Below are 17,108 nucleotides of genomic sequence, written 5' to 3'. Positions count from 1 at the left end.
ATCACAATATTTGGCATAAATGAGTCAGCAGCAACTATTAAGTATAGAGGAGAAAAGTTTAATATGCAGTGATTAAGAAAGGATTATAGGGCCCAGCACGATAGCGTAGTGGTTTAAGTCCTCGCCTTACACATGCTGGGTTCCCATGTGGATGCCGGTTCTAATCCCGGCGGCCATGCTTCCCATCCAGCTCCCTGCCTGTGGCCTGGGAAAGCAGTCGAAGACGGCCCAAGGCCTTGGGACCCTGTGCCTGTGTGGGAGACCCGGAAGAAGCTCCTGGCTTCAGATTGGCTCAGCCCCAGCCGTTGCAGCCTCTTAGGGAGTGAACCACCGGACGGAAGATCTTCCTCTCTGTCTCTCCTCCTCTCTGTATATCTGCCTTTTCAATAAAAAGAAATAAATCTTTGAAAAAAGGAAAGGATTTTAAATTCTTATTTTAGCATGTAAAATTTGATCATTCAGAACATCAACTGGAAGATACTTGTAAACAATAAGATAGGAGTTATTTTTAAGATATAGTTTAAGAAATGTATTTATTCATAATTGAAAAAAAAAGCTCAGAGAGAGAGAATTTGTATCAACTGTCTTTCTCCCCAATTACCCACATCAACCGGGTTTGGATCAGGCTGAAACCAACCTGGAACACCAGCTGAGTCTCCCACATGGGTGTCAGGGACCCACATCCTTGTTCCCATCCTGCTCACCAGAGTGGTACTAGTTACCAGTGGGGTAGCTGAGAGTTGAACCACTCTGATATGTAGATGCAGGAGTCCCAAGAAGAGACTTTAATCATCTCCCCAAATGCTTGTCCCTAAATGTGTGGGTAATAGTGGATGCCATGGACAAGAATGACATCTTGTAAAGTCAGCAGAAAAAAAAAACTGGTGTTTTAAAACTGGGAAATTTTAATAGAGGTGTAGAAATCAGAAAGAGAAAAGGCAAAGTGTGGACCATCTCTGAGAGCACGGATAATAGCTATGAGTTGTTAATCCTTAGTGGTTGAAGCATGCTACTTGGATTAGCTGAACAAGACGGGATGAGTAAAATATGGCAGATGCTGTCAAATGTTGTGTAGCTGCAGTTGTTGCTCTGAAAGAAGGAAGTTAGTATTTGAAAAAATTAGTCACAAGTAACATGTATGTGAAGGTCCTCTGTAGGATAATATGTTCAAGAGTTGCTGATATATGTAGATATTTTTTGGGTCTTGAGTGTGTTGAAAGGAGGATAGAGTGCTGAGCAATTTTTCCAAGGGAAAAGGTAAATAGAGAAGGAAGAACCAATAGGAGACAGGCAGTTCCAGGGGTTAGGGTGGTAGAGGATGTCACTTACAAAAAGAAGCAGCAAAGAAGGAAACGTTAAAATCCATGTGGATATTTAATATTGTAAAAGAATGGGGATATGTTTTCCTTTGTGTTGTGTCACAGGAGACACGATTGGGTAAATGTCAGGATATTTGAGGTGGATTAAACAAAAATTACAGAATCTCAAATCAACACATAGTATTAAGATAATGAAATATACTATTGTAATAATATGGGGGAAATAAGTTGTAGGGAGGGAATATGAGAAGAGGGTAGGGGAAGTCGCAGAGCCTATAGAATTGTACCATGAAAGTAAAAATTAAATAGATGCGAAAAAAAGATCATACAAATGTATAGTGATTCATGTTGTCATCTCTCTATATATTTACTATAATATGTATAAATATATAACTAACATATAAATGTGTTAATATTTACTATAATAAAGGAAAACAACATGTGTATATATCATTATAAGAAAATTTATATTGATATTATATGTTATCTAATCAGTTCAAATAAAATAATCCAAAGATTACTAAGTAAAGACAGATTGGGGCTGGTAGTCTGGTGTATTGGATAGAACTGCTGCCTGTAGTATGGGCAACCCATGTGGGCACTGGTTCCTGTTCCAGATGCTTCACTTCTCATCCAGCTCCCTGATTATAGGCCTAGGAAGGCAGTGGAAGATGGCCCTCATGCTTTGGTTCCTGAACCCCTCATAGGAGACCTAAAGAATCTGCTGGCTCCTGGCTCCTGGCTCCTGGCTCCTGGCTTCAGAATGGGCCAGCTCCAGCTGTTGGCAGCCACTTGGAGAGCAAAGCAGTGGAAAGATCACCTCTGTCTTTCTCTCTCTTTACCTCTCTCTCGCTCTCTCTTTCTCTTTCTCTCTCTCTCTCTCTCTCTCACACACACACACACGTGTGTACTCTGTGTTTCAAATAAATAAATACATCTTTAATAAGAGGAAAGAAAAACAGCCTCTAATTTGAGCAACTGATTACTGTGTTACTGAGACATTTTATACTTACCCTGTTTTAATGTCATGATTATGTTTAATTAATGAATTTGAGACTAAACTCACCCTGAAAAACAGAACTTATTTTGTAAGCTGTTCCACTCTAAATTTAGCCTCATCTGAAGATGAAGTTACTAATGTGGATATCACCTGTTAAGTAATTTCTAAGTGGGTGGCATCACAATTCAAAATATATGCTGCATGCCATAACTTTGATGAGCTTACATGAGGAAATAGTAAACTATAAATACCAGGAATGTTCAGAATGCCCAACAGATTAAAAATAGCTAAAAAAAAAAGATGGCCAACATTTATTTGAAACGTAGAGACACAAGTGCAGCTTCTTGGACAAAATGTTAAACATGTTGGGAAAAGTTCTTTTGAAAACAAGGTTGTTTTATTTTCAAATAGAGTATTGTATTGAAGCATCTTTATCTTGACAAAGCAAGTTGATACGGTACAACAGAGGATCTGGCATGTGTAGCTAGTCATTTGTTCTTCCTTCTTTCCTGCTTCCTTCCTTCACCCCTCTAGTTGCTCAGTTGTTTTGTTTTATAGCCACAGCCCTCAACTTTATTTTCTGTTGCTTTATGTACCTTACTGCTTAAAATTTGCCACAGGAGGAATTTGTTTTTTAAAAAACCTCCTTCTTTCTTGCACCTTTTTTTTTAGGTTTTTTTTTTCTAGTTTCTAAAAGGAAATTGGATTTCACTCTTCCCTGTCTCTGATTCTGAATCCTGCATGACTGTGATTTCCACGATAATTACTGCTATGGATTTTACAAGCATCTGCTATCTTACTTGTATAGAAAGCTTATCTGGAAAGTGAAACTGTCTTGGAAAACCACAATGACCAGGGTTTTCATCAGTGTTCTGTCCTGTAAAAGTTTAATTCTTTCTGCCCTTTCTTGTAATTGCTGCTGTTTTTAAACGGATCTACTTAGATAGGATAAGATGAGGCTCCTAACCATATAGGGAAGAGATAAAATATTGGAATGCTCTTAAAGCTGTAATGAAGTCTTACAAACGGCATAGTGCAGAATTCTAGTAGTGTGACTCAGAGGAGTGGAATATTGCTATGTTAGGCCACTCACATGATCCCCTGCCGTTTTTGAAACTGTGTATGTCTGGGAATAGCTAGAAAAAGAGATCAATGAAGACAAATGCTTTATTACCAATGTAGCTCTGATGTCTAAAGAAAAACAGTGAAGTTTCTTTGATGATTTCATTGTTTTTATATAGGTTTAAACTTTAAAAGAACGAGTTAACTACTATTATTGGGGAATTTATATTTAGATACTAGGGTATCACTTTCAAAAAAAATTTTTAAGCAGGATTTGACTCTAGACATTATTTTATACACCACAGTCAGTAAAGTTCCAAGGAAGCTTTTGAAATTATCTGGAGGCATTGAAAGGTCATTGGGGTTTTAATTCTAACCATGTGACTCAGAAAAAAGAATTTAGTAAGTGCTTTTGGTTTCTGCTCCTTCTGAGGTAAGGAAATTTAACTGAAACATTGTAATGGCCTTTTGCTCTGATTTACTAGATTGATATAAAGGAAACTAAAGGCCATCGTTTCCTTAATATTTTGTTTTAAATATATTTGATTTTTCAAATTTTATCTATTTTTTATTAATTATTTTTATTTTTGATGTTTTTTTACATAGTTTATCAGGGTGATTAGGGTCAAGGGCTACAGGAAGGTGGGTGAGATCACCATTTCCACAATCTCTTTTTTTCCTTTGTGTATCAGGGGAATGAGGGAGACAAGGAGATGAGCCACACCCAGCCTCTCCAAAGCCTCTGCACCCTGGGATGGAGGACAACCACCCGGCACCACCCCAGGGTCCCTGATGTGGGGCATGCTTGGGGGGGTCTTGCTCAAGAGGTTTTAATAGTTCAACAGTTCTGAATTACTACCAGTCTCGCTACTCCAAGCATGATGAAATCTCGCCAGAATCTACTGGTTGACATAGTCCACCTTAAAGTCTCTGTTATATATTTTAAACTGCTTTCAGAGTAAAGTAACAAGGATATTTTATGAGATGTATGAAATATAATTTATATTTTGCATATAATTATAAATATAATTTATATTTTAAAAACAGTATGTGGGGAATTATTTAGTCTGCCAATCAGAAATTAACATTGAAGATATGAGAATGTTTTATTAGACTTTCATATAATATAATAGTTTAAATGTTATTCTTATAATAATATATCAACATTTATATTGATTTATTATTTCATATGATGCATAGGATTTGGAATAAAGTGTTTTATTCTGATTTGATTTAAAAACATATAAAAGTATTTTGTGAGAGAAGTTAATAATATATATGCATGTATAAGCATTATATAGTTCATGTTTTTACCTTGTGTTTGAATGTTGGCCACTTAGCCAGTTAACATGTTCTTTTCTTAACTTTTTTTAAACTTAAAATGTGACAGATTGTTTTCTAGCCAGTATGATAATAGATAAAAAGTACAATTGTATTTAGTATGAGTAGATATGTTATATCCTTTTGTTATTTCAGTTTTTGTAATCTTCAGTGATTTGGTATTTTTAAATTTTTATTTAAGAGGCAGAGAAAGAAAGAACAGATATGTAGAGATAGGGAAGAAGGAACAATAGAAAGAGAGAAGAGGGGTAGGCATATAGAAAAGGAGAGGGAGAGCTGCTACCTGCTGGGGTTCCCCCAAAATGCCCACAAGGGCTGGTGGCAGTGTGGGAGGCCGCAAAGCTGAGGAAGCTACTCAGTTCAGCTATCACATAAGAGTATCAAGAATCTAATGACCTGTGCCTTTATTGCTTCTGCTGCAGTTCCACACTGCGAGCAAACTAGAATCTGCTACCAGAACCAGTACCCCAGAACTCTGCTACCAGTACCCCAGAACTCCAGTGGGGAAAATAGATGTCTTAGGAGGCATCTTAAGTACTGAACCAAACGCACCTTCCTCATGCAATACTTTTAAGACAACATATTACTCTACATTTTAAAATTTCCACCACCCTCAAAGTTAAACAGAAAATTGCAAATTGTAATAAGTAATGGTAAAACATAAATTATGATATTTTTGTTTTAACAACCTAATGCTGGTTAGTGATACTTTAGATATTATTTCTATAAGAACAGAAAGCAATGAAATGGTAAAAATATTATTCATACTATCTCAATGAAAACATTTGAAAAATTTATCTTTGATCAAGTTAACTTATCTGAGATTTGGTAGATGTGCCCACTCTAGTTGTCTCATGAGTTTAGTTTTAAATCATTTTAATATCAGTTCAGTTATACCAATTCTTTGGTTAAACAAGATAAAAATAATGATGAGCCTTGCTATAAGTTACAAGAAAAATCACGCAGTGTGTCTGAACTGGTTGTTGTTTGGTTATATTATTGAAATATGTCTAGTCATAGTCATATGACTAATATTCATATTCATATGACTAGACATATTTCAAATGTAAAAACTGGGAACTCATTATACAGAAACAGAATTTTAGAGAAGGATTTGAGTTCAACATTGTAATCATTGTTCATTGATTTCACGTCTTGGCTGTGTGTCAACATAACTTGCATGTGTATTTGGTTTTGTGGTAGGTTCTTGGCTTATACTTTTCCTTTACTCATCATATCAAATCTGAATGGATACGGGACTCTTTGTGTCCCTTATTTAGTAATATTCAATAAATATCTAAACTGAAGTATGTATAAATCTCAACCAGATATCTTAAATTTGTTTTTTTTTTTAAAAAACTTATGGGTAGATATTTGGTACAGCTGAGAAGACATGATTTATTCCCATGTTGGCATGCTTGTGTTTGAATCTTGGATCCATTTCTGGATTCTTTCTTCTTTGTAATATGTTTGCTTGGAAGTAACAGGCAGTGACTCAAGAGACTGGGACCCTTCTATTCTTGTAGGAGAGCTGGAATGAATTCTTGGATCCAAGATTTGGCCTGGCCCTAGTTATTGTGGACATTTGGGAAGAGAACCAGTAGATAGAAATCTTCCCACCTGCTTCTCTTCCTCCACACCTCTTCTCTCTTCTTTTCCTCTTTTCCTATAAAATTAATTTTTAAAGTGTTTAAAATTGGGCGGGTCTGGCATTGTAAATTAGCAGCTAAAGTCCTTGCCTTGAATGTGCCAGGATCCCATTGGGCACTGGTTCTAATCCTGGCGGCCATGCTTTCCATTTAGCTCACTGCCTATGGCCTGGGAAAGTAATCTACAACTACCCATAGCCTTTGGATGCTGCACCTGCGAGGGAGACCTGGAAGAGGCACCAGGCTCCTAGCTTTGGATTGGCTTAGCTCTGGCCCTTGTGGCCACTTGAGGAATGAATCATCAGACAGAAGATTTTCCTCTCTGTCTCTCTTCGTCTGTATATCTGCCTTTCCAATAAAAAATAAAATAAATTTTTAACAAAAATTTAAAATATTCACCTGGCTTTGAAAATAATAAGACATGGATTTAAGGCCTTTCAATATTCCAATTTCCTTCTCTTTCTTCTCCTTCCTTAAAATGGCTTCTTAAAAAGAAAATTTAGGTTACTGGCAAAACTCAGAGAAATATTTAGATTTTCCATCTTCCCACTGCCCCTAAAAAATACAGCCTCCTCCAACACTGACAATGTCTAGTAGAAGAGTTTTTAAATAAATTTGCATTGATTCATCCTTGTCACCTAAAGTCTATATTTTACCTGTTCACTCTGCATATTGTACTTTGTGAGGATGTGAATAAATATATATCAACATTATCTACCATTGTAGAAACATGCATAAACAGTTTCACTATCCTAAATTTCTACCCACGCCTGTTTGTCCCCTCATTTATTTGACCCCTGAATATCATTGGTTGTTTTGCTTACTAAATAGTTTTGTCTTTATTCTCTATCTTTGTTTTTTGTCATTATATGGCACTCTGGAAACCATAGAGTGTACAGACTTTTAAAGATCAGCTACTTTTACTCGGTACTATGTAAATTTCCTTCATGTATTTCCATGACTAGATAACTCATTTCCTTTTAGTGCTAAATAACATTCAACCATCTAGATGTGCCATAATTTATTTAAATATTTAGCTACTGAAGGTCATCTTAGTAGCTTCCAAAATTTGGAAATTATGAAAAAAAATGCTTTAAACATCCATTTGTGGTTTGTTGTGTGGTTATAAGTTTGAAACTTTTGGGGACCAAGTGGTTTTGTAGGAAATCACCCAGTGTCTTACAAAGAGGCTAATTTTGCATTTCTGCCAGTAATGAATGAAATTCTGTTGCTCAGATCCTCTCTTGCAATAGATGATTACAATTTTCTGGGTTTTTTTCTGGCTATTTCATTAGGCATGCATCTATAATCTTAATGTCCCTCATGATATGGGACTTGGAAAATCTTCACATGCTTATTTGCTATAAACATATCTCTTCTTTGGCCAGGTGTGGATTGGGGTCTTTGTTGCCTTTGAATCAAGTTGTTTGTTTTTATTGTGAAGCTTTGACATTCTTTGTACATTTAGATAAAAGTTGTGTCTTTTGCAATTATTATCTTCAAGTCTGTGACATATGTTCTCAATCTGACATTGGCTTTCACAGAATAGAAGCTTTTACTCTTATTTCTTTCATGGATGGTACCAGTTATTTCTTTCATGGATGGTACAGTACCTTTGATATTTTTTTCTGAAGAGTCATTTCCATATCTATATTTATTTTGACTTTTCCTTCTGTAGCATCTTCTACAAATTTTATAATTCTGTGTTTTATGTTTAGATCTATGACCCACTTTGAATTACTTTTTGGGGAAGGATATGAGGTCAGAATTTAGACTGCTTTTTTGTGTCTGTTTTGTTTGTGTTTGTAATGTAAATATGCAGGTGTTTCAGCACCATTTGTTGCAAAGGGCATTTTTGCCCTGTTATATCACCTTTGCTTCTTTGTCAAATATCAGTTGAGTGTATTTATGTACATCTGGTTCTGGGCTCTCTCTCTTGCACTGCTCTATTTTGTTTGATACTTTGGATTTAACATATAGCCTAGAATTTGGTTGCTTTCAAAGTCTGAATCTGGGAGGTATCGATCTTCTAATTTCTTCCGCTTTTCCTTTAAAATTTTGTTAGTTATGGTGACTTTTTGGATAATCATGTAAGTTATGCTTGGATAGTTCTCACTAGAATTGCCCTCCTTCTTTTTTATACTGTTTGGATACCTTTCTTTCTCTCCTCATGACTCAACCTTTTGATATACAGGAGTATTCTTTAATGTTACACTAGTGTCTTTCATATGTGACATATTCTGCCATATATATATAAATGTAGATATATATATATTCACACACAAATACCTCTTATGGATTAAATCAAGACTTAAAAAGAAAAAAATTTTGCTTATTCCTTTTCTTATCCTGCAACACAAACTTGAAGTGACATAAGAAAACACACAAGTTTTTTTCATTGTAATAAGGAAGGATACATAATTAGAGTATGCCTTTCGCCATCTCCCTGCCTTAGGTCCAGTGCTAATTAAATGAAAACCTCAGAGGAGGCTATCTGGTGCAATCATTAAGAATCCACTTGGGGGCCCGGCGCGGTGGCGCAAGCGGTTAAATGTCCTCGCCTTGCACGCCCGGGATCCCATATGGGCGCCGGTTCTAATCCCGGCAGCCCCGCTTCCCTTCCAGCTCCCTGCATGTGGCCTGGGAAAGCAGTTGAGGACAGCCCAAAGCTTTGGGAACCTGCACCCGCGTGGGAGACCCGGAAGAGGCTCCTGGCTTCGGATCGGCATAGTATCGACCCGTTGCGCTCACTTGGGGAGTGAATCATCGGACGGAAGATCTTCCTCTCTGTCTCTCCTCTCTGTATATCCGCCTTTCCAATAAAAAAAATAATAATAATAAAAATAAATCTTTAAAAAAAAAAAAAGAATCCACTTGGAATGCCTGTGTTGCATTATGGAACACCAGGGCTTAAGTGCCAGCCCTGCTTCTGATTCTAGCTTCCTGCTTATGTGCACCACAAGAGCTGGCAGTAGATGGCTCAAATAGCTGGTTCCCTTCAACTCATGTGGGAGCCAAGATTTAGTGACTGGTTCCTAGCTGTGACCTGGCCCATCTGTAGGTGGTGCATTTGAGGACTGGACAAATGGATATAAGATCATTGGCTACATCTCCTTCCCCTCTCTCTGTCTCTGAGATTTTCTGTCTTTCAAGTAAAAATGAACAAATGAAACACACACATACACACACACGTGCTCTGGCAGTCTCAGAGTTTAGGATCTGGAAATGTATATACTTACATGGATCCTAACTTATCCCACACTTTACTGAGTAGATAGTTGTGTCTTTTCTTCTGACCCCTATTACCAAATTACCCCAATTTTGGATACTAAAAATAAGAAGTGCTTAAGCTCTCACATTTCTGAAGGCCAAACATTTTTTAAAGTCATACATCAGACCATTGTCAGCAGTGCTGCTCCCCCAGTGGAGGCTGTAGAGCAAATCCATTGCTTATTGTTCTTGGCCTTTTTTGGCTACCTGCATCCCGTGGCTTCTGGCTCTGTCAGTTATTCTATATGTTAGCCTATCTGCATATGAAAATACGAGCAATCTTTAAAGCCTGTACACTTGTAAAATGTGTCTAGCAGTGAAAGTCCCGTAATATTTCTGCATTTATCTTCATACTACTTGATTTCATCCTTATAGTCAACCAAGTACCTATTGAGTACCTATTTGATGCCTGAAACTGTGTCCTAATTATTTGTCAGTTATGCAAGAAGCTTGAGCAAGAAGGTGAACGTGCGTAAATCAGAAATGTGAATGATACAGTGATGGGAAACATGCTGTGGCAGAAAGTGCATGTTTTATTGTAGACTGACAAGTTTGAGTTTGAATTTTGGCCTTGCTATTTGTTAGAAACTCAGCAGGTCCCAGAGGATGTTCCTCATTGAATCCCATTTATCCCTATGCCTTGTCTTCTACCGGTAACTTTCTGCAGATTTCAGAACTTTTTTCTTCTGAAGTCTTGCCTTGCTCATCTCTCTTCTAATATACAAGTCTTTCAAACCAGTTGGAAAGCTGCTACCATTTTAGAGTATTTCCTTATTAGTAAAATTTTGGAGTTACAGAAGTTTCAGGTGAGCTTTGGCTTCCATATTCCTGACCATTCTGAACTCCTTGCAGAGTCCTTAATCTATGACATTTTCTCAACCTTGCACCTGTAACTCCTTCCTTCAGTTCATTCATCTCTCATCACCTCAATTGTCTGTCCCTTCCCAACCTTTGAGATACTAGCTTAGCACTTTCATGTAAGCAGCAAAATACAGAGCCTAAGAGTGTTGCTGTGTAATCTGAGCAGTCAGTTCAAGTCTCTGATCAACCACTTTTATCACTGAAAACTGTTATTGTAATGAAAACTTCATTAAAAAAGTATCTTTGCAATATATTAGCTCAATCTTGGTTACTAATTAATTTTGTTGTCCTGTTGTCATCCTATCAAGAACAAACTCTTGTCAGGGCCAGGTGTTTGGTATACTTGTTAAAATGCTACTGAAGCAAGGAGTGTCTCCCTGGTGTGGTAGGCTAAGCCTCCACCTGCAAGGCCTGAATCCCATATGGACACTTATTCAATTCCTGGCTGCTCCTCCTCTGACCCAGATCCCTGCTAATGGGCTTGGGAGAGAAGTGAAACATGGCGCATGTCTTTGGGCCACTATACTTATCTATTGCTGCTGTAGACTTTTGGGAAGTGAACCAGTGGATGGATAATCTTTCTCTTCCCCTTTATCTTTTTTTATAAGCCTGCCTTTCAAATAAAAATAAATCTTAAAAGCAAAAAAGAGGAAAGATGCTGCTTGGAGAAGTTTTGATCCCATTTGGGGGGTGCCTGTGTTTGAGGATTCCCAGTTCCAGCTTCTTGCTAATGCTCTGTCTAGAAGGCAGCAGGTGAAGATGCTGAAGGTAGCTGTGTCACTGTAATATGTGGGGTAAACTCAGTTCGCATTTCTGGCCCAGCTCTTGTTGCTGCTTGTATCTGGGGAGGATCAACCGACAAAGGAAAGATTTCTGTCTGTCTTTTTCATTTCAAATACATAAATACAGGTTGAAAAAGGAATAGCTCTTTTTTTACACTTTTCTGTGCAGTCTGTCTTTCTGTTGGGAACATTCATTGCATCAGATTTTAATTATCTTTTACTTTTAAAAAGCCATATGCATTTTTATGACTTGGGTAGGCTTAAGGTGAACAAATAAATGGTTACATGAATGAATGAAATAGACATTATGTGAATTTTTATGCAAAAGATTTGTATAGTTTACTTTTTCATATGTTTTTCTCGCTTTAAAAAAAATCCCTTGGCTAAAATGTATATAATTACTTAAAGTCTATTCTAGTTTGAGAATTTGTTCAGAGACAACTAATCTGCATTTTTGGTTCTAATCTATTTATTTAATTTACATCATGACACCAGCATTAGAGATTTATCATGAAAAATGGAAAGCATAGTTAATCAGAAATAGCACAAGTCACAAAAGAATTCTCCTTCCAGAGACAGCCAAAGTTCAGCTTGTCCTGTGTTTTTCTAGTCATTTTCTATGTATGATTCATAGCAGTAATACATACATATCTAGTGCTTTAGACATGTCCTAGGCAGGATGCATTGCTTCTGTAGAAAGTTACTGTTCCTAGCTGTTGCTTAGCCTATTTGCATTGTAGTAGTTTTGGAGTTCCTCAGAAAGGAAGGACTGATATGATATAGCCCATGTGTCCCATGCTCTCACTGACATGGCCTGCTTCCTCCTGTGATGCTTATCTGTTAAGAACGTCTGACTTTCAAATCTGCAAATCCACTCCCAGGACTGCAGTGGACTGCGACTCCATTCTCTTTGGTACCATGTAGTGTTGCTTAGAATTCTTTTCTAAAACTTAACATATGAAATGTTGTTTTTGGGCAGTTTATGGATATTTTCTGTCTACTCAGCTAGTTTACAAGCTCGTAAGACAAAGACCTTTTAATTCATTTTGTATTCCTTCACTATCTAGCATAGCTCTCTGCCAGTAGTAAACAGTGAGGAGTTGCTGAATAAATCAGTCACTCAGTGTCAACTGCTGTGTCATGGTTTAGACTTAATCACAAGCTGTAAGGATAATATTAATCATATCCAGGCATTTTCTATCTAAGTGTAATTTCTACTGAATACCTATAAGTAAAGTAGGAAAACAAGCCTGGAAATATGCAAGGCATAAAGTTGCTAATGCTGTAAAAGATGCCTCTAGTTATTTTTCAAAGAGAAGGTACACCAGTTTTTTGGCTAAAAAAAAAAAAAAGAAAAGAAAAGAAAAGAAAGAGAAGTAAAGAGTTGTTTCCAAGAAATGCAATTTAAAGTTCATCAGTTTGATAAATGTCTGTGCTAGTAAAATACAGAACATTTAAATAAGAATAGTTTATGACACACTAAAATGAATAAAAATATAGATAGTCTCATTAAAATTATATTTAATATTATGGGACCACATTTTGACCCCATATTTTTAATAAGTTTAAAAACTTTAAAGATATGAAGCTATCACTGACTTTCTTGCGTTTTCCTAAATGAAGATAATATCAATTCTTCTTGTCCTCCTTTGAAACCCAATGTGTGACTTAGCAACTAGACATGCTGTTATCTAGCAGGTTCATAAGGGTCAAGACTAATGTACAAAATTAAATAATCAGAAATTTATGTGTTTTCAGAAGTCACTTCTCACCTGTCAAACAAGCCCTCAGTGGTCTCCACTCTAACTCGTCCTCAGACCCCCTTATCAGGTGTTCTGAAGCACTCCCCACTTCTGCTAGATGACAATGCAGTATGCCTGGCCTAGCAGTCCCTGTCTTCCTCAGATAGCTTTTTAAAAAGGGGGCTATGCAATAGCCTAGTGGCTAAAGTCCTCACCTTGCCCGCGCAGGATCCAATATGGGTGTTGGTTCATGTCCTGGTGGCCCAGCTTCCCATCCAGCTTCCTGCTTCTGGCCTGGAAAAGCAGTGGAGGACAGTCCAAAACCTTGGGACCTGCACGCATGTGGAAGACCTGGAGGAGACTCCTGCTCCTGGCTTCGTATCGGCTCAGCCCTGGCCATTGCAGCCACTTAGGGAGTGAATCATCAGATGGAAGATCTTTCTCTCTGCCTCTACCCCTCTCTGTATATCTGATTTTGCAATGAACATAAAATAAATCTTGAAAAAAATGAAGAGTAGGCAATTATGCTGGCACACTTGTATGGTTAGCAAAGATTTGGCATTAACTAGGCCCAGACTGCCCACCAGGCGTCAGCTGCTTATCTCACAGCGGTGTATCACTTGCCTAGGTGTAAGGCAACCTAGACAGTAGCTTACAGGTGTGGAAATAAGGTACTTTGAATGTGAGCGCAATAAATGTAGGAAACATGAACCTTAAGTTGCTGAAAAGTAAGTCAATATGTGGAGTCCGTATTCAGTAGATGATGTTGGGTTTCGGTAGTAATCATATTTTAAATTATGGTTTAAGCATTTCTTTTTATTTTAGTGCTTCAGGCATAGAAACATTATTTCAACTTTGCTCTAATTCAAGTGTTCCCACAGCACTTGTTTCTTGATCATCTAAGGCGCTCGTACTGTAGGCTTGTGGAGGGCCTAGAGAGTGAAATACAAAAGAGCCTTCCTGCAACTACATTTTGGCAGCTGTCAGAGAGATGTGCATATAATAAAGTTCTCCCAAATGTCCCTGAAGATTCAAATAAAAGATACATTTTTGGGGCCAAAATTAATTTTGAGGAATTGTCATGTGTATGTGCTGGAATCCCACCTGGGCGCCAGCTTATGTCCTGGCTGCCCCACTTCCCATTCAGCTCTATGCTGTGGCCTGGGAAAGCCGTAGAGGTTGACTCAAACCCTGTACCCATGTTGCAGACCAGGAAGAAGCTCCTGGCTTTTGATTGGCTCAGCTCTGGCCATTGCAGCCACGTAGGGAATGAACCAGAGGATGGAAGATTTTTCTCGCTATCTCTCCATAAATCTGCCTTTCCAATAAAAATATTTAAAAAAACATGAATACTAAAACAGCTATCTTATATATTTAATTATAGGTCCTACTTAATAGCATTTTCAGGATCTTCTCATGACTTAATATGTTCCTATAACTAAATTTTAGTGAATTTAATATATTTACTAAAATTTAGGTTGAAATATGCCATTAATATCTCATAGTAAATTACATATTTGAAACAGAAAACTTTTTAATAAAAATTCCATAATTGGTATGAAATTTATAGTATCAAGATTAGTATTTTAATCATGTAAATTACTGAGTTTAGTTGCCTTTCTTAATAATAAGGTCACAATATTTATTTTTAATTTCAGTATATTTTTATTTTTTTAAACTAAACATATTTATTTAAGAAAGAGAAAGGAGAGGGAGTGGAAAAGGGAGGAAGAGGGAAGGAAAGAAGGGGGTGGGGAGTGAGAGAGAAGGGAGAGGATGATGGAAAAGGAGAGGGGAAGTGTGAAGAGGTGAGCTCCGCCCAGCTCTCCACTGATTAACTCCACAAATGCTGCAGTGACTGGGCTGTGGCTGGAGTGGAAGCTGGTAGCCAGGCCACAATCATGGGTTTCCCTGAGGGTGGTAGGACCTCAGGTATTTGAGCCATCGTTGTTCCCGGGTCTACATTAGAAGGATCTAGAAAATTCAAGCATGTCTTGACTGAGGTGAATGTCTGTTACACCTCCCCCTTTTTTTCTTTTTCTCTCCCCATACACCTCCCTCCTTTTTAACTGCCCAGAAAGAAACCTATTTATGCACCTGTGTTAAGCTGCCATTCGTGATACAAATCCCCTATCAGAACAGCTGCTCAAAGTCCCTATTGTTCTAGCTCCAGTACAGTTCCCTGCTGTGTGCCTTGGAAAGCAGCACAAGATGCCCCAAGAACTTGGGCTCCTTCCACACATGTGAGAGACCCAGATGGAGTTCCTGGCTCCCTTCAATCTGACTTGACCATATCTAAAGTGGCCATTTAGAAAGTCAACCAGTCAACAGAGAACTTCTCTCTGTTCTCTTCCTCACTCTTTGTCTCCCTGCTTTTCAAATAAATCAATTAAAAATAGACAAAAACACCTTGGATGCATATGACAGAATACCCTGCTGTCTCATAGGATATTAAGATTATCAATTAGAAAAACAAGTTTCATTTGATTCATGTTATATTAAATATATCTAGCATTATTCTTATTTTTAGGCAGGATAATTTTAGTGAAACTTATTTTGAAGTGATATTAAACCATTTTTTTTCCTTCAAAGTAAATGTATGCCTTGGCTTCGACAATTTTAAATAAAAGAACATCTCCTTGGATGCAACTACTATATATTTTTTTGCACAAAATTACGTTTTAAAAGGAATGTAAACAGTCTGTCCATTTTATAAGCACAGATTCTTGAACATTTTTTTTCCTAAGTAGCATTTTGACCTTATAAAACTAAGCCAGAGATTGGCAGAGCTATGAATGTTTTCATGCCCAACGTTTGATAGCAATTTAACAAGACAGAAATGAATATCTTGCCAAGTTTTTAACTTAAAAATCTCTTATTTACTTTAGGACTTCCAAGATTTATAGAATGCCAAAAAAAAAAAAAACATAGGAGATGACTTAGAACTAGAACATTTTTGGTCCTCTTTAAAAGATTCTGATCAAAGTCCTTGCTGAGTAACTACTGTGTAACACTATGAGCAACACTGAGACCAAATTTTTACTTAAGTTACTCTGCATGATGTTTGCCTCCTACGTAGTAATCACACAAGGACCATTGGCATGGCTCTTTCCAAAAGGCAAAGGCAATATCCACATTAGATCGGGGGTGGAGGAAAGGGACAGTTTTAAAAATAGTTTTAGTATGGTTTAAAATGAAAGTCTACTTTTTAAATATTGTTTCATCCTTTGTCCATCATATATGCTTAAAACATTCTTAACCATTGTTACTGATTCTGTCTCCTTTACCCACATCCTAACTTGCTAAGGTTTACGCACACAGCAGTCAGCTTGTGTGGATGCTTCTATTGAGATTTCTTTGAAAAGCACAAAATCCAGTTTTATGTTAAGTAGGTGGGCAGCTAATCTGCAAGAATGCCCTTCTTAATCAGGCCTTTATGAATTGTTTCTAAGTACTAAAATGGACAATGAGAGCTTTATCTCTGTTCTGTAATTAGCCAAAATAATTCTAGTTAAACTCTGGTAAAGATCTCTAGTATGAAATGAATGCGAAGTATTCATTCTTTATCTTTCTTTCTAGTTTCATCTGACTTGTGTATTTTTTTTAAATCCTCTAAATTGCTTTTTTCACTGATTTTCATGTTCCAGATTGAGAATGTTGATGCCTGCCTTAGTTTTTTAGCAGCCAGAGGAGTGAATGTCCAAGGTTTGTCTGCTGAAGGTAAGAAGTATCATTGCCATAATTTGCATTAATATTTAAAAGACTTTCATAATGTGAAAAAAGTGATGTCAGAATATATGGCACCTTAATGAAATAAAGGAATTTGGTATTGGGAACAAAATGATTATTAATGTATGATCTTATTTTTAAGGTTTGTTTTTGCTTTTATTCTTTTTAAATTTTGCTTGACAGGATTTGAAAGGGGCAGGAATCGGTAAAACTTTTTTGTTACTACTACTGTGTTTTCTTTTTTAGATTTTTAAGTAGGTACGTAGCTGACTCAATAGTGGAGGATGATAGATATACAAAAATACAAGTAAAACAGTCTAATGCTCCAATGTTACCCAGAAAATTTCTTTAAC

General features: G+C 37.0%; 1 protein-coding gene across 3 annotated transcripts in view; it reads left to right on the top strand.

Moving 5' to 3' along the window:
- The window catches only part of NAV3 (neuron navigator 3), a 317,473-nt gene that overhangs the window by 93,486 nt on the left and 206,879 nt on the right, over positions 1 to 17,108 (top strand). For all 3 annotated transcript variants that reach the window (XM_040981262.1, XM_040981256.1, XM_040981269.1), the window contains exon 4: positions 16,674 to 16,746. In XM_040981262.1, coding sequence (XP_040837196.1) covers positions 16,674 to 16,746 — 73 coding nt within the window. The remainder of the gene's footprint in view (positions 1 to 16,673; positions 16,747 to 17,108) is intronic.

This window comes from Ochotona curzoniae, unplaced genomic scaffold, assembly GCF_017591425.1.
Source record: "Ochotona curzoniae isolate NIBS_2020 unplaced genomic scaffold, NIBS_Ocur_1.0 contig_1014, whole genome shotgun sequence".
Taxonomy (NCBI): domain Eukaryota; kingdom Metazoa; phylum Chordata; class Mammalia; order Lagomorpha; family Ochotonidae; genus Ochotona; species Ochotona curzoniae.
This window is presented reverse-complemented; position numbering and strand designations above follow the sequence as displayed.